At 42.3% G+C, this 25,172-nt stretch overlaps 1 protein-coding gene across 2 annotated transcripts in view; it reads left to right on the forward strand.

The window, feature by feature from the left end:
• The window catches only part of DNAAF9 (dynein axonemal assembly factor 9), a 128,559-nt gene that overhangs the window by 47,234 nt on the left and 56,153 nt on the right, over positions 1–25,172 (forward strand). Inside the window, exons 10-20 of one of the 2 annotated variants that reach the window (XM_082744534.1) lie at positions 2,836–2,971; positions 5,571–5,652; positions 6,627–6,663; positions 11,387–11,474; positions 12,667–12,743; positions 14,484–14,528; positions 14,903–14,948; positions 17,518–17,629; positions 18,253–18,323; positions 19,244–19,294; positions 19,845–19,932. In XM_082744534.1, the coding sequence (XP_082600660.1) occupies positions 2,836–2,971; positions 5,571–5,652; positions 6,627–6,663; positions 11,387–11,474; positions 12,667–12,743; positions 14,484–14,528; positions 14,903–14,948; positions 17,518–17,629; positions 18,253–18,323; positions 19,244–19,294; positions 19,845–19,932 (833 nt within the window). The remainder of the gene's footprint in view (positions 1–2,835; positions 2,972–5,570; positions 5,653–6,626; positions 6,664–11,386; positions 11,475–12,666; positions 12,744–14,483; positions 14,529–14,902; positions 14,949–17,517; positions 17,630–18,252; positions 18,324–19,243; positions 19,295–19,844; positions 19,933–25,172) is intronic. The other variant, XM_082744535.1, reaches the window with a different exon arrangement.

The following is a 25,172-nucleotide window of genomic DNA, read 5'->3' on the forward strand; positions in this document are numbered from 1 at the left end:
GCTTTTTAAACATTGTAACTTACTGAAATCTAAAGAAAGGAATTTTATATTCCATCCCTACCCCCAGGGAAGCTAGGAAGCAGAATGTCCAAGGGCTAGTAGGCAGGGATCCATAGCATGTTATGGGGAGTAAAAAGGTTTGGGCATAAATGTCCAGCCCCAGAAAGACAAGGAGCATTAGGGTTGCTACATTTGTTTTCTTGAGGTATTTCCTTTAGCATCTCTCTTATTGTGGTAATCGACAGGGCCCCTGCTGGTTATGGTTCCTCTGATGGATAGATGAGAGTAGATCTTTCCTCTCTTTTCTTCCCTAAATCCAGTCCAATCTGAAGTGAGACAGATTGCCATGGTTGGGACTTAGGGTCATCTTTTTCTGCCTAAAGAGTCATTTACCTCGAATTAAGCTTCAGAAGAAGAATCAGAGTCATGTTTACTTTTAAGAGCCCCTATTTTCCTGAAACTTAAGGAGATATTTTTAAGGATAATACAAGAAATATAAAGAATTTTCCACATGATACACACTAAGGGCAATTTAAGGAAAGTGTAGGGAATAAAGGAAACCATCTTAATCTATTTTAGCTGCCATGACAAAAATACCGTAAACTAGATTGCTTATAAACAAAAAAACATTTATTTCCCTAAGTTCTGGAGACTGGTAAGTCCCAAGATCACACTATCCCATCCAATGTCTAATAAGGGCCCACTTCCTCTTAGAAAGCAGTCATTTCACTATGACCTTATATAGCAGAAAGGACAAGGGATCTCTCAGGAGGCTCTTTTATAAGAGCCTTTTTTATAATCTCATTCATGTGTGATCTACCCTAATGACTTAATCACCTCCCGCAAAGGCCCTACCTCCTAATACCATTACTTTGGGGGTTAGAATTTTAACATATGAATTTTGTGGGGATATAAACATTCAGTCCATAACTGAAACTATCTTAAAAATATCCTTTAGGTACTATTTGTTGAGAACATACGACATACTAAGCAAGAAATAAATGATTAAAAAGTAAACCAGTCATGGAGGTGCCTAGCTGGCTCAGTCAGTAGAGTATTTGATTCTTGATCTCTGGGTCACAGTTTAAATGCCATGTTGGACATAGAGATTACTTAAAAAAACTTTTTTTAAAAACCGAGCAGTCACGGTGTCTGCCGTTATGGAGTGTGTAGTGTGGTAGAGAAATAAGACATTAATCAAGCAACCTCACAAAATAACATAATTACAAACTCTGATTGATGCCATGAAGGAAAAGAGAACTTGGCATTGTGAAGACTACAGCTGGAGAACATGGTCTTCTCTGAGGGGAGATCTGAATGATGAGTAAAGGTAGTAAGATGAGCACCTGGGTGGCTCAATCAGTGAAATGTGCAATTCTTGATCTCAGGGTTTTGTGTTCGAGCCCCACACTGGGTATAGGGATTACTTACAAATCTTTTTTTTTTTTTTAAAAGGTGATCAGTGAGCCCTTTTTTAAAAAGGAGAAAAGCACCTTGAGATGAGAGTGTAAGGAACATAAAAGAAGATGGGTTTGGTGGAATATAAGAGTTGGGGGAGAGTGACCTTCCATGGAGCCAAAGAAGTTGGCCAGGCCAGACCATACAAGTCTTCTTTGGCCATGTGAAAGATTCCAGTCCTTCCCTAGAAAATGAAATAAAGGCATTAAAAAGCTTTCCATGTATGAAAGTTGTCCCCTCTGAACTGTGGAGAATAGATTATAGGAGAACAAGAGTGGAAGCACAGTCACTGTGAGGGGGCAGTGCAGTTGTTTGGGGAAGAAATGATGGCATCAGGGATGAGGCCTGTGACCATGTGGGTTGAGGGAAATGGGACAAATAGGAGTGAAACATGGTGGTTGGTTGGATTTAGAAGGTAAGGGGAAGGAGAACTCAAGGAGGCCTAAGGAGGCTTCTCAGTTCTGGCTCAGTCCCGGGGTGGATGATGATGCCATTTATTTATTGCAAAACTTGAAGGGGAACGGGGGATAGATGATGAAAGAGGAAAGGAGAGACAGACAGCTGAAAGTAAAACCCTGGGAATATTCAGAGGCAGATAGAGGAAGAGAATGGCTGACAAGGGAAACTGAGATGCAACAGCTCTTTCAGGGAGAGGGTGTCAGGTGCTTCTGAGAGACCAAGGAAGGGCAGGCTGAAGCCTATCCTTGGATTTGCTCTTTGCTATGTGAAAGTCACATGGTGACTTTTGCAAGAGTAATTGGAGTAAACTGACTGAGGGGTCAACTGAAGTGGACTGAGAAGTGAGCAGAAAGTGACAGCAAAAAACTAAAATAAACAGACAAGTCTAACCAAGAGAGGAGAAAGAAGAAGGGGATGCATGCAGGGCAGGTAAGTGTGGCAGTGAGATATTTGCAACCCTACTCTCCTCCCATCCTAAAAGCTGCTCCAGAATAGTTAATGCCTCTGTTGTCTGCCTATAGTCTGAGCATCACAATTGGTGTCATCCTTTAAAATTTCTGTTTCTATTAAATTGCTGTTGCATGAAACTGGAACCTTGCTCCATCTCTGCGTCATGGACAGACCTGTGGAACTTTGTCCTTAAGAATTAGAACAAGCTGAAAATACAAACCTGGCTTGAATTTAGTTATGTCCCTAAATGATCCCTGTGGGTCAGTAGGAGGAGTTGGAGACATTTGGCATCACTTCCCAGCAAGCGAGTATTAGGGGGATTGTACTGACCTCTTTCCTCAGACTACAAGACTGAAAACTCCAAGCAGGATTGAAAACCCACTCTGAAAACCCTAAGAACCCACTTACTGGGAAGTTGCCCTAGCTAGGACTCTCTTTTCTAACCACATTTTTGGTTTGCCACTCCAGCCCTAATAGGCAGCCATTCGTTCTCTTTGGCAATCACTCCACACGAGAAAATCTGAATGCTGGCAACTTTAACTTCCCTTCTGAAGGGCATCTGGTACGCAACACTGGTCCCAATGGGAGCTTTGCCAAACACATGGTGAGTAGCTTGACTACCTGGTGCTTAATTGGTTTTATAAATAGGGAGGAGGGAAGGATAAGAGGAACCGTTCCAGTTCGTGTATTGATTTAAGCTCGAAGTTGTTTTGGAGTGAAAGAAGTGATTGTAAACTCACTGTATTTTTGCATAAGTACTAGGTGTGATTTGAAAACATCCTCGTTAATTTTTAAATATTTGAAGGAAAAAGCTTAAAAAAATACTTTATCAAACCAAACTCTTTAAATTGTCATAGTAATGTTGTCATTAGAATAAGACTTTTAAATTAACTTACAAATAGACTTATTCCAAGCCTACTAGGTTTGATATGTCTTCACTGTTACATTTCAGGACATAAACTTTGAGGATCACTGTTCTTTTATTGAGGGTGCCAGGGAGAAGACTTGTTCATTTGGTGGTAAATTGTCTGCTACATTCTTTTAAAGGAAACATTAGACTGAAATATGAGACTCTAGTGCTTGTAAAAGGCTGTGGAAGCTTAAGTATTTTCAAAATGTTACTGACATTCAGGAAAGCTAGTGAGGTAGGTACTATTTTTTAGTTTTGATTGGAGAACATGAGGCTAAGTCACTCTGGATTGACTTTCTCATGGACTAAATTTTTCTGCCTCTAAGATGGTCAGGAATATAGGGCTACTTGAGTGGATGGATATGCTGTTAGGATCTTACTGCCCTTTAATGGCAGAGCACAGACCTCGTTTTAACCCCCCAGAGGATCCTGGGAATACACAGGAAATGCCAAATGACATAGGGTTCTTAGTGTAATCTTACATGTTCACTATATATGTTAAAACTAAAGGAAATTTAGCTGAGTTCTGCTTCTGGGAAGAGGGAGTAGAGATATTTTTTTTTCCAAATCCTTCTACTGAGTACAACTAAAAACACTGGACATTTATATAAAATAAAAATGGAAAGACTCTGGAAGGTAGAAGAAGTCAGGCTGGCTGAGGAGCTTAGAACCAAAGGGACAAAATGGCAGTGAGTTTTCTGGGGTTCCTTTTTGCTTATATATCCCAGACTGGATATTGGAGAAGCTGACAACCCAGAAATGCCAATAGGCACAGACATAAAAAGCCTTGTTTCACTTTTTCCTTCCCTACCCTCACAACCCCCTGCCCTGCTTCTCAAATTCCTCATATCAGAGAGATCATATGATAATTGTCTTTCTCTAATTGACTTATTTCACTCAACATAATACCCTCTAGTTTCATCCATATTGTTGCAGATGGCAAGATTTCATTTCTTTTGATGGCTGCATAGTTTTCCATTGTATATATATACCACATCTTCTTTATACAAATGGCACTTTAAAAGAAACTTTCAATTGGGGGGAATTTGGAAATCCAAGAAACATGTTCTATTGAGGAAATATGCCAGTTAACCAACAAATAGAAATATGCACATGCGTTTTTATTTAGGGTTGTGGCAATATTGATCATATGCACTATGGTGAATTATAGAGTAGGCCAAACAATCCTTATTATACATCTTTAACTTGGATTCACAGTGTTCACAATATTACAGAAAAATGCCATGCATTCTCTTGTGACTTCCTCAAAGATTGGAGTAGAATGAATATTTGTGTCACATTTAGCTATTTTTTTAATATATTGCACTAATTTCTTTTGCTTTAGTTCTTTTGGTAGCAATTTTGTTTTTTATAACTAATAGCCTGAGAACCCTGAGGAGATGCTGGATTTTCAAAAGAAAAGGACATCTGTATCTATCTTTGTATAAATAACTAAACAGGGAAGAAGAATAGGAATTTTTTTAAAGGATTTTATTTATCTATTTACTTATTTGAGAGAAAGAGAGCGTGCAAGTGAGAGAGCACAAGCCAGGGGAGAGAAGCAGAGGGAGAGGGAGAAGCAGGCTCCCCACTGAGCAGGGAGCCCGATGCGGGGCTCAATCCCAGGACCCTATGTTCATGACCTGAGCTGAAGGCAGCTGCTTAACTAACTGAGCCACCTAGGCACCCCGAAGAATAAGAATTTTTAAATCTCTTCCCAAGGCTTATGTACAGAGATGAAATACAAATAGAAGTGGGGACATGGGGGCACACCCTCCTTTCCTGAATTTATAGCTGCTTCCATACATTTCCCTGTCATGTCAGCCAAAGTCCTCACTGTGAAAGTTCTGGACTATTAATGACAGTCAAAACCCAAGCACATTTTCTCTTTCCCTTCTAAGTTGTGAATTCATTAGCATCATGAGCTGACCCAGTAGCAATCTCACAATACCGCCAAGGTTAAAAACACAACACAAGAGGCACCTAGGTGGCTCCACTGGGAACCTGCTTCTCCCTCTCCCTCTGCCTGCCCCTCCCCTGCTTGTGCTCTGTCTCTCTCTCTCTCACTTTCTCTCTCAAATAAATAAAATCTTAACAAAGAATACACAATACAAAATACTTTTGGAAAAATAATAATTAAAGGTGATCTTTGCCTCTGTGCCTTTAAAAAATAATAAATCAGCTGTTGGTGAGATAAAATTGATTTCCATGAACGATATAATTTTTATTTTTCAGCAGTACATACCTAAGTCCCTACTCTTTTTTTTTTTTTACTTTTTTTTCTGACATGCAGGTAGTACAGTGTGTCTCACCAAAGGGACCCCTTGCTTGTTCAAGAACGTACTTTTTTGGAGCTACTTACGTTCCTTACTTGGGTAAGTTCCTGTAAGTTCTCATCTCATCAGCTTTCCTAATGAATAATATCTCCCATGAATTAGAAATGGAGTCATCATTAACTGCTTTCCTCAGAAGTTTATGATATCCACTTAGTAGGCCTCCAACTCCCTCTCTCAGTGCAGTGGAGAGTTGATACACCTAACACATTTCACAAAGAATGTATCTCTGGAGGAATAATCATCAGCTCAACATGTCTAACCATGTGTGAGACCATGTGCTCAGTGTTAGAGGGAAGGCAAGGATAAGTGAGTCCCAGTTGGATAGCAGGAGATACAGGCTACAGTGAGAGTCAGAGTCAGTCAGGTGCCTGCTGTTCTGGTGAAGAAGGGCCGTGGTAGAAGAGTACCTTCTACCCTTCTAGAAGGTAGAAGGGAGGAAGTGTTCCATGCTGCGGGGCCCTCCAGAAAGATCAGGTGCACTGGAGCTTCCCTTCTTGCTAGGGTAACCAGAAGTTGCAGATATCCAAAGAGACCTAGAGAAGAACCTCTAGAATAAATGAGGATCTCAGCAGTGCTCCACAGAACAGACTACAGCAGAAACCAGGTTTTTACCTGGGTGTTGCTGTGTAAGCTGGAAAACTCTGAAAGAAGCATGATAATTAAAGGTCAGCTAATTAAGGAGATGATAAAAGAGTCAGAACTGAGCCTACTTAATTATACCTCATAATTTTAAAAAATTAAAAATAAAGGTGAAAACATTCCAGAGCCTAAGATTCCCCAGGTCTTCTCTGATGTTCATAGGTGATGCTGAGTGGGTGGTCAAAATCAGTGTCAAGGGTGAAGATCTAGGAGGATTCTGGGAAAAGCTGTTGTGATTGTACTGTGTTTAACCCAAAAGAAAAAAAAAATGTAGTTCTTGATGTCTCCTTTGAATTAAGAAATTCTAGCCTCCTTGTGAAGTGTTTGCAGGACACATGATCTTGTCACACTTAATTCATGGTCCTTTGTTACAGGTGATGAGAATAAGCTGCCCAAGAAAACTGAACAAATGTAAGTCTTCATTTCTATTTTATATTTTCTTAAAGTTGAGTTACTCAGAAGTTGTGGCTGTCGCTCTAACTCCTTTGAGATCAGCAGTGGATAGGACATTTGGGTGAAGTGGTGAGCAGAGCTGTGGTTTCCCTAGCCCTGTCTCTCAGCTTGGAGTCCTGCCAGCTTTGCCATGTGCTCCTCTCTCCAGAACTCAGAGACTTCCTCTGCAAACCCATTTCAATGGTGTGATTCTTCTTACTATGTCTTCTACATAGTACATTTTTTAATCCCCGAAATAAAACATCCTAAAACACATTGTGAGAATCTATGTTGAAACCACTTCTGGTCTGAGCAGTGTTTCCTCTGGATTTGACTCTTAGACTTAGGGAATAGTGCTGGGATCTGAACTCAGGCTGTGCAACTTTATTTATTTTTATTTATTTTTAAATTTTTATTTATTTGACAGACAGAGATCACAAGTAGGCAGAGAGAGAGGGGGAAGCAGGCTCCCCGCTGAGGAGAGCGCCCAACTTGGGGCTTGATCCCAGGACCCTGCAATCATGACCTAAGCTGAAGTCAGAGGCTTTAACCCACTGAGCCACCAGGCGCCCCAAAGCTGTGCAACTTTAAAAAGGTCCAGTGTTGACTTTGCTCCCCCTACATATAACAGGAAACCAAAGATAAAAAATAAACTTATTACTCTTAATCTCACAAAACAAACTGAGGGTTGCTAGGGGTGGGGGATAGGGATAGGGTAGCTGGGTTATGGACATTGGTGAGGGTTTGTGCTATGGTGAGCACTGTGAATTATGTAAGACTGATGATTCACAGACCTGTACCTTGGAGCAATAATACATTATATGTTAATTTTTAAAAAAGAAAGAAAGAAACTCAATAATGTTTGTGTTAATCTGTTTGGGCTACCATAACAAAATATCACAGATTGGGTTGCTTAAACAGCAGAAATTTATTTTCTCACAATTCTGGAGGCTTGAAGTCCAAGTTCCAGGTACCAGCAGGATTGGTCTCGTTCCTTGAGTTGCAGACCACCACCTTCTTATTGTGTCCTTATCTGGCCTTTCCTCTGAGCTCTGGGGAGAAACAGAAATCTCTGGTGTCTCTTCCTCTTCTTGTAAGGATACCAGTCCTACTGGATTAGGTCCCTACTCAGGACCTCGTTTAGCTTCAGTGACCTTCTTAAAGGTCCTATCTCCGAATACAGTTACATTGAAGATTAGACTTTCATTATGAGTTTTAGAAGGGCTCAATTCAATCCATAACAGTGCTGGAACTACTGAATTCCAAAAAGGAATTTTCCATCAGAATATGAACATAATAGAATTCTGTTATTACCTAATTAAATATTCTAGTATAAACTACTGGGGTCTAGACAAGTGCTTCCCAAAGGCCAATAGTGACAGACCACGAAGAATCATCTAAGCATCTTTTTATAAATCATATGATCCCCAGGCTATAGTAGTTCCCAGAATTACTGAATCAGAATCTCTGGAGTAGGAACTATGTAGCTGTATCTGAAAAAAAATACAATGTAAGGAATATAATCATACTACAGAAAAATTGGGAAATAGAAAAGAAAAAGAGGAAAAACAAGATCAGCCATAATTCCTTCTCTTTGGCTCTACCCATTAGTATCTTAACTGTGTATCTTACTGGGTTTTTAAAAATTACACATTTAGGTTTTGTATAGCTGTAATTAATGTGTATACGGTTTTTTAGTGTGTGGGTTTTCTGCCCTTTAGCAACATGTCAGCCACATTCTCACTTTGTACATGCTGGTACTACCTTTTTTTTTTTTTTTTTTTAAGAGAGCAAGAGTGTATGTGGAAGAGACAGAGGGAGAGGGAGATAGAGAATCTTTTTTCTTTTTTTAAAAGATTTTATTTATTTATTTGACCAAGATTTTATTTATTTATTTGACAGAGATCGCAAGTAGGCAGAGAGGCAGGCAGAGAGAGAGGAGGAAGCCGGCTCCCGGCTGAGCAGAGAGCCCCATGCGGGGCTTGATCCAAGGACCCTGGGATCATGACCTGAGCCGAAGGCAGAAGCTTTAACCCACTGAGCCACCCAGGTGCCCCGGAGATAGAGAACCTTAAGCAGAAGCCACACCCAGCATGGAGCCCAGTGTGGGGCTCGATCTCATGACCCTGAGATCATGACCAGAGCCAAAATTAAGAGTCAGATGCTTAACTGACTGAGCCACACAGGCACCTCTGTACCTGCTGGTACTTATGTGCCAGCTGTGCTTAGCCACTGGATCTTTATTCTGGACACCTAAACATTGCTCCTAACCAAATTCATTGGTGCCCTGCTTCATGGACTAGTATTGACCAGTGCTTGAGAGTACATGTGGAGACTTGGTGAAACACAGAGCTGGTAGAACTTGGGCCTTATGGAGTCCTAGTGAAGGCAGTGGCAGTGCCATCCAGGCAAGAGTCTCAGGCCTCCCATTCAGGCCATTTTATAAGCCCATAGCCACGTGGCTTTGCATTCAGCTGTTGTCTGGGGTTTGTATAGGTTGTATAGGAGAAAGCCAACCAGTGAGGGGGCCAAAACATTTTGGTACTGAGTGAGTCAAGCTGGGTGGGGAAAGGAGGAAGGGCATCTTTATATGTCTTAGGTGTTTGTGCCAAGGTGTGGAAGATTCTGATCTTACCTGGAAGTGGCCATGCTCATTGTCAGTGCCCCTGCCAAGCCCCTTCCTACCAAGACATACTCCTCTGTTGTGGCCTGGCCAACAGTCTTTAGGATATGTTGATCTTCGGAGCTGTCATTTTGTTACGTATGCTTTTTCTTTTTTTTTTTTTTCTTCTACCCAACTCAAATCTCTTACCTAAAATGTAGAGATGTGGTGTGGGTGCCAAGGAGGAAATTAAAGGAATTGGCTATGTGACATGGTACAATAGAAAAGCACCAGGCTGACAGCAGACCGGAATTCAAGTCTGCCATTCATTTTCTGTGCCTTGAACAGTTTACTCCACCTCCTGAAGCCCTCCTGGCTTCTTCTGTATGATGAGAGTTAGACCAGATCATTTCTGGGTTCCTTCCTGCTTTCTAACTCTGGTCACCTTCCTTGTTAAAAGATTCTCAGGCATAAACATTGACATAGTCTTTGGCAAGTCTTTATCATCTTCTTGCCAGGCATCTTCCCTGCCTTTTAGGGCCTTGTGGATGAACCAGCCCCTTCTCTCTATAATTATCCTGATAAGATCCTAAATCTCTCTCCCATAAGGTAGTGATTCTCAACCAAGGGCAGTTCTACTGCTCCTCTTCCTCCAGCCCCACCCCTAGCGACCTTTGACAGTGTCTGGAGACATTTTTGTTATCCCAACTGGGGGTACTACTGGCGTCTAATGGATAGAGGCCAGGGGTGTTGCTGAACTTCCTATAGTGCACAGTACAGACACCATGACAAAAAATTTATCTGGCCAGGGGCGCCTGGGTGGCTCAGTGGGTTAAGCCGCTGCCTTCGGCTCAAGTCATGATCCCAGGGTCCTGGGATCGAGCCCCGCATCGGGCTCTCTGCTCGGCCGGGAGCCTGCTTCTTTCTCTCTCTCTCTGCCTGCCTCTCTGCCTGCTTCTGATCTCTCTCTGTCAAATAAATAAATAAAATCTTAAAAAAAAAAAAAAAAAAATTTATCTGGCCCAAAATGCTGAGAAGGAAGAAACCTTCTTAAAATCAATTTGGGAAGTGAGAAGTCCAAGAAAAAGGGCAGGATTGGTGAGTGAAGAGCAGGGAGCTTTAGGAAGGGAATGTTTGCCCTCAGGAGCACACTCTATTCTCTGGATCAGGTAAGCTACTTGAAAAATGGTGTGCAGCTGGTAATTTAAATTTAAGTGGAGCTCATCTTCTCCTCTGAGGTAATCTCTTTTGCTCCTGAAGTTCCAGTAGCAGTTCGTAGGCCTGGGAGGAGATGACATAAATGTATGGTGTGGTTGGTCCCGAAAAAGCAGAAAATCTGTACCAAGATACTGAAGGGATTCAGACTCCTGACAGATGGGCTAGGGAGCCCACTGAGTTCTCTTAAGTTGGATCACAAACAGGAAGGGTTGGTCTTCTTAGCAGAGTTGGCTTTTCTTATCATGGTTTAATAAGAGCAAAGTATAGGGACACCCGGGTTGCACAGTTAGTTAAGAAGCTCATTCTTGGTTTCAGCTCAGGTTATGATTTCAGGGTCATGAGATAAAGTCACAAACTGGGCTCTGTGCTCAGCATGGAGTCTCCTTGAGATTCTTTCCCTCTGCACTTGCCTGCTCTCTCTCTAAAATGAATAATTAAAAAAAAAAAAAAAAACCTCTACAAAACTTAAAAAAAAAAAGAGCAAAGTATAAATCATGTGGGGCACATGACTTTTAAAAGGTTTAGAAATCAGGGGTGCCTGGGTGGCTCAGTTGGTTAAGCATCTAACTCTTGGTTTCAGCTCACATCATCATCTCAGGGTCCTAGGATCAAGCTCTGAGTCAGGCTCTGTGCTCAGCAGGGAGTCGGCTTGAAATTCTGTCTCTCTCCCTTTGCCCCTCGCCATGCTCCCCATGCACGCACACACTTTCTCTCGACATAATAAGTAAGTCTTTATAAAAGGCTTAGAAATCAATGAGTTCTGTTTTTGCACTTTTCTCATTCTTATTAAAAATCAGTTACTTAGGGAATGTCATTTATGTGCATGCAGCTTTTGTTGAAACCTTGTGATGCTGTAGTTAACCCATATTTTTTGTTCTAAAGTAGGCTCTTGTCCCAGGTGTATGCTGCTGTTATAGAGGCTGTTTTGGCTGGCATTGCATGTTATGCTAAAACTTCCAGTCTAACAAAGGTAATTTTAATACCATGTTTCTCTTTCCTTAGTAGTAATTTCAGTGTAAGCCTTCCTATCCATGTGTTTTGTCTTTGGACACCTGGTAGTAGTCAGTTTTGTGAGAGCCTGGGCCTCAGTGGAGCTGGCGCCAGACAAAGGTGCCTGGAGAGCGCTGAGCTTCTGCTGCCTGTGACTGAACTGCCCTTGTCCTAGGAATGACCGACCGCTAATCAGCACTTCTTTGTAGATATCTGGTCGTGTTAAAGAAAAGTCATTCTGTAGCCTACTGTTTTACTTTCTAGCCTTTTTTTTTTTTTTTTAACTAGCTCTTTAAAAGTTAAAAAATAAAAATATAGATTTTTCTACTGTGAATTTAATAGAGTTAGCTAAGTTTGTCTTGAGCTACATAGTGAGATTTCAGTGTTTAAAAAAAAAAAACACAAAAATTAGAAAATCTGATTTGCCTTTCCTAGACAAGCACATGTGTTCTCATTCTCTGACCGTTCTCTTCCTTGCTGTTTTGCGGTTAACCTGCCCTGCTGAGTTGGATTCCTATATCTGACCCAGTAAGGAGATGCGAAGAGTCGGCTTGATGCCTCCCAATGCCAATAGGACCTTTCCTGAAGGAAGCCATTTGATATTGGAAAGGTTGTGTATGATGTAGATATCACAGAGACTGTAGCCGTAGTCACCAGCTCCCTGCCATCTTCCCTCCTCACTTGAACTGGATCCCTGGCAACTTGGAATTTCTCAGCCCTTTCGCTGAAGGCTTATGCAGTATCAGTTCTCACACTTTTTCTTTTTAAGTGATCTTTTGTAAATCTAGGTATTTAAATGTTCTTAGCATCTGGCAGAAACTCCAAGGGCAGTAGTCTTTCCCCCAGGGCCAAGGGAGAGGGGAGGAGGAAACCCTTTTCCAGACCTCACAATGGCATCATCCTGGCTGATTACAGTTCCCGGTAGATCAGGTTCCAGTGCCCACCTGCCTGAATGAAGTGTTTCCTGTGAACCCAACCCAAAGAAAGCAGGCACCTGTTTCCCTTAACACAATATTTTCACTTTGATCTATTGATATATACAAAGCAATCATGTAGAGGGGAGGGGCACAATGTTCTCCTGGCCAAATGTTAGAAGGGTACTTCCTATCAGTGATGTGTACTCTTTCTTGCTATGAAAGCTAATTGTCTCTGTTTTGTCATTGCTTTTATAGGCAAAGGAGGTAGCGGAGCAGACCCTGGGATCTGGGTTAGATTTCTTTGAGTTGATGCAGTTTAAGGCAGCCCTACGGTAAGCAATGGCTGCTATTTTCTATAAGGAGTTATTTTTAATGCTTTATTAAATAAAGACCCTTTTCTGTCTTGTATTTGATATTCTGTCTTTCCTCTGAGAAATGTTCCAGTAAAATATGAAGATATCTGAAAGGCAAACATTCATGATCAGGGCTTTGAGAGGCCAGGGAGCCAAAGATGGAGGAACTGTATGAAAAAGAGTCAGACACATTTCCTGATGCCAGAATGGGAGGCAGATCAATGGCAGAAGCATCAGAGACCTGAAGGACCCAGGTTTAGAGATTAGAAAGGTGAAGCAGGGACATGAGGGGTGAAGTTTGTTAGGGTCAGGGTCCCTGGGCATATAGACACAGTTCCTGCTTAGGAGACCCTGGCCTTGGGCCTCTGATGCCTCTCAGGGAATAGATATCCTGAGCCTGGCTTTGTCTCAGGAGCTAGAAGCTCTGGGATTCAGGCTTGCTATAGCAGTCCAGCCATTATACATCTCCTGGCACATCACAGGGTTCTCTGTGTGGTCTGTGTCCATAGCCAAACTTTCATGAACCCAGTCCATCTAACCCTCCACCCATCCTGTATGAGGACCACTTGGTGCACTTTTTGGCAAAAGAGGCAAAAGACACCAGAGACATTGGGGAATTTTCTTAGAATACTTATGGGTTGTGCCCTGTGGTGCCTCAGCTCCATGTCCCACTTTTTCTTACATCTACAACCCTGGGTAATAAGAAAGAACATTTAAAAAGTTGATCTAACAAGAATTTTATTGCTGCAGCTCCAGGAGTAGAGGGAAGAGCCAGATCTTTCTGGTGCAAGGCTTCAGGCCTCTTTCTTCTGGGTCTTCTGGATCTTATAGCTCTGGCCATAAGATGAGAAGGATAGAAGTTTGTTTCCTTAAGACCTTGTGCTGGCCTGGATTATCTATTCCTGGCAGACCTGAGTTTGAGGAAACTTTTGCTTTCTAGTTGTGTGACTTTGGGTAAGACAAGGAGCTCTCCGTACATCTGTTTCCTTGTCTTCCCACCATGCAGAGTGTCTAAGCATGTAGATGTTAGCTGCTATCGCATTGGGGGGTGGGGGGAGGGCTTCTGTGTCACCGTCGACATGGCTGGCATAGTCGTTCCCTTCTTCCTTTCCTTGGAGCTCTGAGTAGGCCACTCAGCCTTCCAGGGCAGGCTACCTTTCTACCAGGGCAGGCAAAGCCTTTTAGTCCTGGGCATACTTCTCTAGCTGGAGGAAGGAACAAGAAAAGAAATCCAGGTAATGGGGGTTCCATCTGGAGCCCCACTCCCTTCTCTCCACAAGGTCACTTGACTGAGTACCTTACACTACATCAGATTAGCAAATCATCTCCTGAGAGGAACACAGGACTTGGTGTCTCTGCTTGAGCTTGGAGCAGGGATGGCACCTTGACCCAAAGGTAGTAAAGAAGAGGAGGATCAGGACAATATGTTACAAGTGTGGGGCAGGAGGCTATGGGCCAGTAGAGGGTCTTCCCTGTCTGCAGTAGGCAACAGTTCCAGCACATGGTTCTCTCCTGCTCTATCCAAGAGTCAAGCCGGCCCTGAGAATCTGCACAGAGGCAGAGCTGTGACTGGAGTCAAACGCTGGCCCCACACTTGGCAAATGTGCCATGAAGGCCCAGCACATGTGCACTGCAGCAGCAGGTGTCTGGGGGGGTGGGTGGTGGCCAACAGTGGTTAGCAAGAGCAGACTGACTTTTTATTTTGTTTTGGGTCTATAGCTCCAAGATGGCTTTTCACATCCATGCTGTGAATAATCAGGGAAGGTAAGTGTATGTTTGTGATGCATGCTCTTTTGGAGCATGTTTTTAGGAACAAGAAGTGAAGAGAGGCTATCTTGTAACTGCTGATGTGGGTGGTCTTTTTAGAGTTCTGGCAATGACATCGTGCCAGGATTGGGCCTGGGACTTGCTATACTCAGCTGAGACGCTGTACTCTGAGTGCTTCCCTTTGAAAGACCGAGGCATGGGAGTAGGTGGTGGACCTAATTCCTTCCAGTGACCTGTATACTAATTCTGCCTACATGTCACCCAGTGCTTTGAAAAGCCCTGAAAGAAATCTGGGTCTGTGGGTTGTTGCCAAGTTGAGAAAAGAACATTGTAATTGTGATATATGTTTCTCCTGTTTCTTCCTCTTCTAGGATTGTGCCTCTGGACAGTGAAGATAGCTTATACTTTGTAAAGACGGTAAGCAGAGCTGTTACAAGTCAGCTGTCAGGGAGTGGCTTAAATAGAGACATCTGCAAGGGTGAGACAGGAGTAGGTGGGAGTCTTGGGCAATTTGTCCCTGAGGAAACTGGTCTTTTCTCAGGAGCATTCCAGCTGTAGCCATAGTAAGCCTGTGAGCGGGTGGCTGTACAAGGTCCACATCATACCCCAGAGTCTTATCTGGGGGCTGAGAGAGACACTTCTGCCTAAGGTTAGGAAGGCTTCCTCCAACTAACTGAGACTGCTCTGACCTCATGTGGAAATGTGAGCTGAGGATAAACCTGTCTCAACACAGACCGATGAGTTTTCAGTGGATTCTCTGTGTTCCAGGGCCTTAGTTGGACAGTCTGTGAAAATAAAAGAAACAAAAAACTGGGGGCCTAAGTTTTCAGTGAAGTGGGTAGTCAGAGCAGAACTTTCCAGCCCATTTTCTGGGGACACCCTGATGGGACAGGGGCATGGTTTGGAGATAAATATTGGTCCCCAGGTGAGCTGGCTGGCATGGCCTGGGGGAGCCGAATTTCTAGACCAGTTGCTCCTGGTCACAAGCCAAGTTCTCCATTTAGCTCAGTGCATTCTAATGTGCAGAAGATTGGCAAGCAATGCATGAAAGTATGGTAGTTATCCAGCCAAGATTCTGGTTGCAGAATACATGGGCACGGATTACACCTTGAGTCTCTTCTGTGGCTACTGCCTGAGCCTTAATTCCAGTGAGCTTTGGGTCACCAGGAACTTGGTGTGCAGGTCTGGATGACTCAGTGCAAATGCATGCCTGCCACTATCACCAGTGGGAAAGCAGTAGTGTCATCTCATCTACAGAGTAGTACAACAAGAGTAACTTCTTAAGGTTGTAAGTTCTCCTTTTATAAAGTGTCTGCTCCCTGTATCATCAGCATTTTGTGTTGATGCTCATTTAGAACTAAGAGACTTCATGGTGACATCATCAGGATGCTAGGAGATGCTTCCTGATATTAGGTGTTAGTACTTTATCTCCTTGCCAAACCGTAAGCCCTGATATCTCTATTTAGACTCCTCTGCAGTGCTCTGGAAGGTCCTTTGCACAGTAGAAGGTGATCAGGATCCCAGTGGAATCATACTATTGTGTTAAGTACACTTTCAGCAGCCACTAATGAAATAGGAAAGAAGAGAGAGAAAATTGTTTTCTGTATAAATCTTGTCCTCCTTTTCAAATAGAAATGAAGTTCTGCCTTTCGGTTTTCTTTCTCCTCTTCCTCAATATTAGAAGGCAAGTATAAAAGTAAGGTATTGAGTATAACTCACTGGATTGTCTTCCTCTTTGATCTGGAAACAAAAGTGGGGTTCCCACCATCAATTAAGAGAGACCATGCAGCCGGAGAATGCTTCGTGTCTTCGCATGTTCAAAATTCTTTGAAGCAGATTAAGATTTTGAAACAAAAACAAAAACTCCCAGTTGTCAGGCCTAATCAGAAAGTTAACTAAAATATAAAAGCCTACCTATCACTTTTATACATCCTTTTTTCATAACAACATGAAAAACTAACCACTTTGGCTTTAGCAGTTTTTTCCCTCAACTCTTCTGCCTCCCTTTTGTATTTGGGAATCTAGCAATCTCTTCAAGAACCCCACATCTTTTATCTCTGCCCTGAACCTGGAATAGGGATCCCAGGCTAGGATCACAGTGTATTGAAAATGGGCTCTGTTTCAGGAACTCTGCACATGGTCATTCAGCAACATCAGGCCAGGAGGAGACAGGACCTGAGAGTGCTCATTGTGCTACTTATCCCGTGTCCCTCACCAGATCTTCTGTCATTCCAGACCCTGGCTCTGGCTCATACCATTTTCTGCATTTCTTCTGCTAGATTCCCCCTGAAATTGTTATGTTTTCTTTAGTTCTTGTTTATCAGCCATTCAAGAGATCTCGCTGTGTTGTTGTTTTTTTTTCCAGCCTATTAAAGCCTCTATTTTTATTTGTCTTGCCATAAAAGCTTAAGTAGTTTTCTTTTCATTTTCTTGGTACTGTAAGAAGCATTTGTAGGTATTGACATGTATCCAGAAATATCCATGAAGACATGTGTAATGAATGAATGCCCACCTTCCCAGACTTGTTCAGAACTTGAGCCCAAACCAGAGAAGGAATTGGCAGGCATGTGGATATGCCAGGATGCGAGGAGTATATGAGTGTACAAGAGCCTGAAAGAAACATCTCTAACTCTTGAGAGGCCAGGACCTCATCACAATTAAGAAGGACAGCTGTTATCTTAGGAAAGATAAGGAATTTGAGGGAATTTATAGAAACATAGAAATACTCCTATGGCCCAAATGTGTCTCTGATGCAGAAGCAGTTGCAGGGGAGCATGGGTGATGCTGAAGTCCTCTCCCGGTCCTGAGATGTAGTTCAGAAGAACTTGAGTTTTCCTTAAAAAAAACAACAACAACAACAAAACCCTCTGGAGTATTCTGTCAAAATGTGCCTTAGAGCAGTATTTTGTGATCTGTTTCTTAATGGTCTCTCCCTGAAAGTTTAAGAGTGACAACTGGCCTGACTCTGTTTTCTCATTTGATACAGGCTTGTATGACTGTGTATGACATTCCTGACTTACTGGGAGGAAGGGGGTGCTTAGGGTCTGTGGTCTTCTCAGAATCCTTCTTGACATCTCAGATCTTGGTTAAAGAAAAGGGTAAGTGTTTATAAGGTCTTTAGAAAGCAAAACTTGAGTTGTTTTTGTTTGTTTCAGCAAAATAAGTTACTAGATGTAGTGTCATAGTTCTTGTGTATGTATAAATCACAATATATAATAAGTCTATATTATTGTATATTATAATTATATATAACATGTTATTAATTATAACATTATCTTCACACACACACTTATGAGAATATGTACAGCCTTACTGGTAGTCAGGAAGAAGCAATTTGAAATAATAATTCGATCTTTTTTTTAACCTTTGCACTACCTTGATAAAAATTAGAAATACAGATGAAAAGAAAACTAATTCCCAGGACTCTACATTTAAGTGTGTGTTTCTCTTTGTTGAAAAAAAATAATAGTTAATCACATGGGGAAACCTTTCTCCCTCCCCTCATTAATCTCCCTGTTCCCAGATGAGGAAGTTTTCAATTTCTGAGAGCCCAAGATTTTGTATACTAATATTGTATTATTAGTTACTGTGTACTATACCATACTATACTTACTGTATACTAATAAGAGGAGCCTGAGAAGGGGAGGGGTGTTAGTTTGGGGGTCTACAAGGTGGGCTCAGGTAGTGGGCAGTAACTGGCATGTCTGTGGTCTTCCTGCAGATGGCACTGTTACCACAGAAACCAGCTTCATAGTCCTGACAGCGGCCATACCCCGATTCTGCTCCTGGCTGGTTAGTGTCATGCATCTGGTGGAAGTGGATTTAAATGTGGAGAAATTGGAGAGAACATTTGAGGAAGAGCCTCTTCATTGGGTCCCTGGTGGGATGTCAGAGCCTAAGCTAGCTACTTTTCAGAAATGGAAGTTTTTATCTCAGCTCTTTTTCTTTATACAAATGAATCTGGTTTCTTTAACTCTGTCCTAATCTTGGGAAAGTGCCAGAAGAAATGAACTAAGTGATTTGAGTCCCTATTAAATTATGAAAAGAAGAAATTAAACCTTCATTTTACGGATGAAGGTACTAAGGCTCAGAAATTGACCAGCCTGTCCAAAGTCACAGAGATAGTAAGGAGTAGATTCTCTGGTCAGAATGGTTGCTGCTGAGTTTTTAACAGCAGTCTCTCCGTGTAGAAGGGTCCCATCTTCAGTGGGAGTTGGTCTAAAACTCTGGTGCCTTGGGACACAGAAAGTATGAGAGCAGTGAGTCTAGTAATGGACTAAGTACCTGTTTTAGAAAATCAATTCTGATGTAAATAAGGATGAACAAGAACCACCCTCTATTGTAACATGAATACATATAAATGAGAACATGTTCAAAATATTTTACTATGTTCTCTTCCCTTTATCCTTACAAATAGTTGTTTTTTTCTGAAGTGAAATACAAGTGGAGACTAATACATCATTTCCACATCTTGTAGGCTCCGTTAGCTGGACCTCAGATCCCAGGGAGAGGGAGAGTCCACCATGGCCTTGGTCTCTGAGCCTTGATGGCAAGTAGGCAGCCCAGCTCTGCCAGCCATCAGGGCCTGAGAGCACTGGATTTGGTGGAGGGACTGCCCAGTCAGTGTCCTAGAAATATTGAACATGGGGAGACCTAGGAGAGTTTTGCCCTTGAAGTAGGAAACTGAAAACTTGCACTTCTTTTGCATACAGGTAGAAGATAATGAAGTAAAATTGTCTGAGAAAACCCAGCAAGCAGTGAAGGTAAGCAGCCTTCTTATCCTCAATGTTAACATTGTATCAAAATGAAATATAAACAGTTTATGAAGATAACCTAGAATATTTCATTTTAGGGCTAACCTAAAGAATATGTTCCTCTTTGTCTCAGTTCCTATTTGCATCCTTCCCCTCCCAACAAAGCTTTAGAAATAACCCTTTAATGGGGTACACAGTTAGAGGGATTCTTTCTGCCATTTGGCCTTTGGTGTGTTTTTTTAAATCTCCCAGTACTATTAGAAGCAGGTCTCAGATTGGCCTAGACATATAGAACTTAGAGGTCAAGGTTTTAGGCAAGGTGAGCTGTCTCCAGTTGTTAGAAATCCACTGGAGCATGAACAAGAGTAGCAGGCTTTGATGCCTGGACTCAGAGAGGACTGTACAAGTTGAAAATGCCAATAACATGCCAAAGGCATGTAAAAAGTTGGGTTTCTGTGAGGCTGACTAAGCAGCTTTTGTAGACAGACAAACGTGCAGTACTTTTGATTCTGTAAAGTTTATGCTACAAATCGTCTGCTCTTTGTGATTGTTTTTAAAGGGGGATGCCAGTTTCCTGGGTACTTTTCTAACAGGAGGAGAAGGAGCATATCTTTATTCCAGCAATCCACATTCTTGGCCAGAGGAAGGTGAGCCAGCTATTACTTTTCTATTCTTGACTGTGTCTGGGTCCCTCTTTACAGGTATTGGCATTGGCGTTGTGATTAGCAATACATCTGATACTTGAAAAGACTTGCTGGTGTAGAAGTATTTCCTTAAACAGCATTTCTCCTTTTATCCACCCATTTTAGAGATGAGGAAACTTGTGCTAGGAAGGGATGGCTCCAGAACCACAGTCTGGTCCTCTTCTTGCTCCCTGAGGATTATTCTCAGAATAGGCTAGAGTGGTATTGTGTCCAGAGATAGAATTTGTGGACCTAAACAAGTCTGGATTCATTTTCTGTTGCTATATAAAAAGTTACCACAAATTTAGTAGCTTAAAACACACAGTTACTATTTCATAGTTCTGTAGGTCAGAAGTCCAAGTAGACTTGGCTGTATTTATGTTAAATTCTCTGAAGTTAAGGCACCAGTCAGACTAGGCTCATATCTGGAGATTCTGGGGAAGAATTCACTCCCAAGCTCATTTAGGATTATCAGCAGAATTCAGTTCTTTAGGATTGTAGGACTGAGATCCCCATCTTGTTGCTAGATGTCTGCCAGGACCATGCTTAACTCTTTCTCCCAGAGGTCTATGCCCTGTGACAGCCCTTCGCCATCTCAGCAATGAAAACCTCCCCTGTGTTGTTGAATCTTTCTTATCCTTCGGATCTAAATTCTTTTCTATACCAGCCAGAGAAAACTCTGCTTGTAAAGAGCTGTTTGTGATTAGAGGAAGCTCACTCAAATAATGTCCCTTTTGCAGTATAACATTACATGAACACAGAAGTAACGTCAGAAGATGAAGGTCATGAGAGCCATCTTAAATTTCTGCCTACCACAGACTATACTCTGGCTTCCCATTCATGTTCCTCCCACATGCAAAATACAGTCACCCCTTCTCAAGGGCCCCACCTTATTATATAACAGTTCAAAGTCCTAAATCTCACTAGCTCAAAAACCCAAAATCTCATCATCAAGATCATCTAAATCAGATACAGATAAGGCTCTGGCTTTTAATCCATTAAATACAACTCCTGAACACATGTCTTTTCCATCTGTGGCCCTGTGAAACTAATGAGAGAAGATATCTGCTCTGCCCTCCCAACACCCAAGGTGGCCCTGGCATAGGATAACAGTTACAGACATTCAGCTTCAGAAAGGTGGGGAGTAATGGAAATAAAAAAGAGTCATCTGCCTCAGGTAGCTTTGAAATCTGGCTGGGTACACCCCAGGATCTGGGTTAGGTTTTAAGGCCTGGGAATAGTCCACCATGGCTCTTATCTCTGCCACCTGGGCTCTTAGTTTCATCCTCTAAACTCTTAGTTTTCTCCTCTAAGCTTGTGGCTACACCTTGGTCATCCTTCCTTTTTCACAAAGGTAGCACTTTGTAGGTGACTTTTATCAGCCTGCATCTTGCCAATAGCATTTGGGGGTCCAAATGCTACTCTCCTTTGATTTCATGTTCTCCCTGTCCCTTTCAGTCCAAGCTGGCAGTATTTCTGCTGACCTAAGATTTTCAGAAACCTTGCTTTCACGTGGATTCCATGTTCCTTTTTGGTTTCCTCAAAATAACATTTTCTTAGGAGTCCTATTCTTACCCTTGTTGATATAGCGGTCTTAACGGAGGAAGAGTTGTGACTTACTCCACAAATTTCTCAGCCTCTACTGAGCAAATTCCCCCTTCTGGATAATATGTTCTTCTTGGAAGTAGTCTGTCTGGTGGCAGATTCTTCTCCCTGGTCTCAGATCAGTGGTTCAGCTTCTCCTCCATTCATGGAAGAGACAAAGCACAAGGAGATTTGGGGCTCCACAGAATGCCGGGTAGTAAGTAATCGCGTTCGTTATTGTGCCTGTGCTCCAGCCCTGCCTACATTTGTGCCTCTCCAGATCCCGGTACAGAAGACCAGAGTCCGGAACACCTATTGAAGGCAGGGAGTATGTGACAGTGCTACTAGCCTTGGGGCAAGATTGCATAGTGTTTCCAAAGCAGGTTGTAGGGTGCCTGGGTGGCTCAATGGGTTAAGCCTCTGCCTTCAGCTCAGGTCATGGTCTCAGGGTCCTGGGATCGGGCCCCGTGTCAGGCACTCTGCTTGGTGGGGAGCCTGCTTCCTCCTCTCTCTCTCTCTCTCTCTCTGCCTGCCTTTCTGCCTACTTGTGATCTCTGTCAAATAAATAAATAAAATCTTAAAAAAAAAAACAACAGGTTGTAGAGGCAACACAGAGGTGGTTCTGTCATAGTTGAGCCAGTTACAATATTTAGCAAGGATATTTGCCAAAATTAGTTTGCACCTTCCTAGCAAAGGGCCTTCTTAGAAAAGTAATCTTGTGCTGTATTGAGTTATCCAGGAAGATTCAATATATCCTGAGGTCTGTACACAAAGGGCACAGCCAGGGATTTCTGGAGCCTTATTCATCACACTCTTTTGAGAGCACACTCTTAGTTTCTGAAGGAAATGTAGTTTGAATTAGGGGGTGGTTTTCTGAGGCAGGAAAATTAAATAGGAATAGTGAATTTATTTTTTATTTTTTATTTTTTTAAGATTTTTATTTATTTATTTGACAGAGAGAGGTTACAAGTAGGCAGAGAGGCAGGCAGAGAGAGAGAGGAGGAAGCAGGCTCCCTGCTGAGCAGAGAGCCCGATGCGGGACTCGATCCCAGGACCCTGAGATCATGACCTGAGCCGAAGGCAGCGGCTTAACCCACTGAGCCACCCAGGTGCCCAGGAATAGTGAATTTAAACAGGAATCTCCTCTAGCTGTCTATTAAGCTTTTTGCCACTTTGGAGCCCAGGTCAAGTGGGGCTTAAAGTTTATACCACTTAAGGCTCTTTCAAGGAGAAATAACAGAAAACGGTTAGGATTCTTCTGACGGCCTTAGAAGGGAGCTTGGGCAGGTGAGGGGGTCTGAAGCTTAAGTGTCATTAGTGTCCTGGTAAATCTGTCTCTACTTGAGACTGTGATGAGCTTGAAACTCATCCATTCCTATTCCCTGAAGGCATTGACAAAAGCTCTTCAGCCTGCGTCATCTTAATTGAGCTTCCTCTCCTGAGCCTCATAGGTGAAAACTTACCTGAGATTATAGTGCAAGTTCACAGTAGGTCTGGAGGGTAGTCCGGGTCTTCTGATTCTCAGTCCAGGGTTGGCCCTTCCACTATATGTAGATAATACTAGTACCTCCTTTACTTTGAAATGCTTCCACTGAAACCTTTTTCTTCCCCAGTTAATGACTTCTCCTATCACAGGACTTCTTGCTATACAGCTTCCTGTTCTTTTATGTCCTTCACGTGTCTCGTCTTCCCCACCCTGCGGTCCTTGGTCAGGCAGGCTGCCCACCTGCTAACCCTCAGGAGCCCGGTTTATAGGTTTACCACATATGCCTATATCCGTAAACAATGCCTTGGTTTTGAATAGCACAAATAGAATCTTACTCTGTGTATTCTGGGTCTTGTTCTTTTTACTCACTATTCTTTTCCTAAGATTCATCCAGATTGTTGTGGATAGCCATGAAGTTCATTCACTTTCATTGCTCAGTGGGATTCCTTTATATGAAAATGTGCTATTTATTCTTTGGACTGTTGATGGACATTTGAGGTTCATAATTTTCTTGCTATTGCAGACAGTCCTGTCATGTTCCTGTACCTGTCTCCTGGTGCACATGGCCCCAGGAGGATGCCTTAAAACACAGCCTTCTTGCTGTATAGTAATTGACATCTGTTGTCTCAGTCTCCTGACTTCCCTGTTGCCTTCTGGCTAGCCGAACCAACCACTGCTGTCATCTCTGGCTAGTCAGTATGTTGGCATTCCCTGAATGTTTGCCACTTTGATTGCTGTCTTTTTTGACATCCATGCCTATAGAATTTTCTATGCTTTGTCTCAAACAAAGTCAGCCCCTCTCCCTTGTAAGATTTTTGTATACCATGGAACTGGAGGGGAGGTCAAGTGAATAGCCCCTGGCTGAAACACCACATTTCCACCGATCTCATCAAGCTTCAATAGATTTTTCTCAAATAAATCCTTCTCAGTTTTATTATATAAATTTGGGCCATTACTAGAGTCCTTAAGTAGTTGTCTTAACAATTAGACCAGTTTCATCGCTGTTTTCTGGGGAGAGCATCTGCCAGAATCTTCACAGCCATTTCAGAAGTCCCACTCGTCGAGTTTTGATACTTTCACTTGGTAAAGATTCTAGGTCATAGTTTGTTTCTTTTTTTCAGTAAGCTCAATCCCATCGTAGGGCTTAAACTCATGACCCCAGCGTAAAGAGTCACTGACTGAGCCAGTCAGGCACCCCAACAGTTTCCTTCTTTCCGGAAGGATCTTGCTCTACTCCACTGTCTTCTCACTTGCACCATTCCTGAGCAGAAATCCACTGCCATCCTTACCTTTGTTCCTTCTATAGAAGTTGTCTTTTTTTTACTCCAGCTACTTTTGAGATTTTCTTTTTTTTTCTTTTTTTCTTTTTTTAAGATTTTTAAAAATTTATTTCAGAGAAAGAGAGAGTGTATGTCCATGCATGAGTTTGGGGAGAGCAGAGGGAGAAGGAGAGGCACTCTCAGACTCCACTAAGTGGAGAGCCCCAACACAAGGCTTGATCTCATGACCTGAGCCAAAATTAAGAGTTGGACACTCAAGAGACACCTGGGTGGCTCAGTCAGTTAAACGTCTGCCTTTGGCTAAGGTCATAATCCCAGGATCCTGGAATTGAGTCCAGCATTGGGCTCCCACTTCTCCCTCTCCCTGACGCTCCCGCTGCCTGTCCTCTCTCTCTCTGACAAATAGATAAGTAAAATATTTTAAAAAAGAGAGAGAGAGAGAGATGCTTAACCAACTGAGCCACCCAGGGACCCCGATTTTCTTTCTATCACAGATGTTAAGCAGTTTTATTTTTCTGTGAGTTGGTATGTCTTTTTTCATGTTCTTTGTGCTTAGAATTCATTTTGCTTCTTCAATGGATAGATTTAGTTTTCCTCATATTAGTATTTTTGGCCTCTTTTTTAAGTTTTTCCCCTCCTATTCTGGGCCTCCACTTTGCTTCCTGAAATTGTCCCACAGCCCCCTGTTGCTCTGTACAATTATTTTCAGTCCTTTTTCTCATCATGTTTCATTTTGCATAGTTTCTACTTGTATATATTCTGATTTACTAACCTCTTCTGCATTGTTGTTATGAGTTTGTTAATGTTAAATTAACATTTGTGAAGTGGAGCGCAGGGTACTGAATGGAGAGCCA

Source organism: Mustela nivalis, assembly GCF_964662115.1.
Source record: "Mustela nivalis genome assembly, chromosome: 8".
NCBI classification, from domain to species: domain Eukaryota; kingdom Metazoa; phylum Chordata; class Mammalia; order Carnivora; family Mustelidae; genus Mustela; species Mustela nivalis.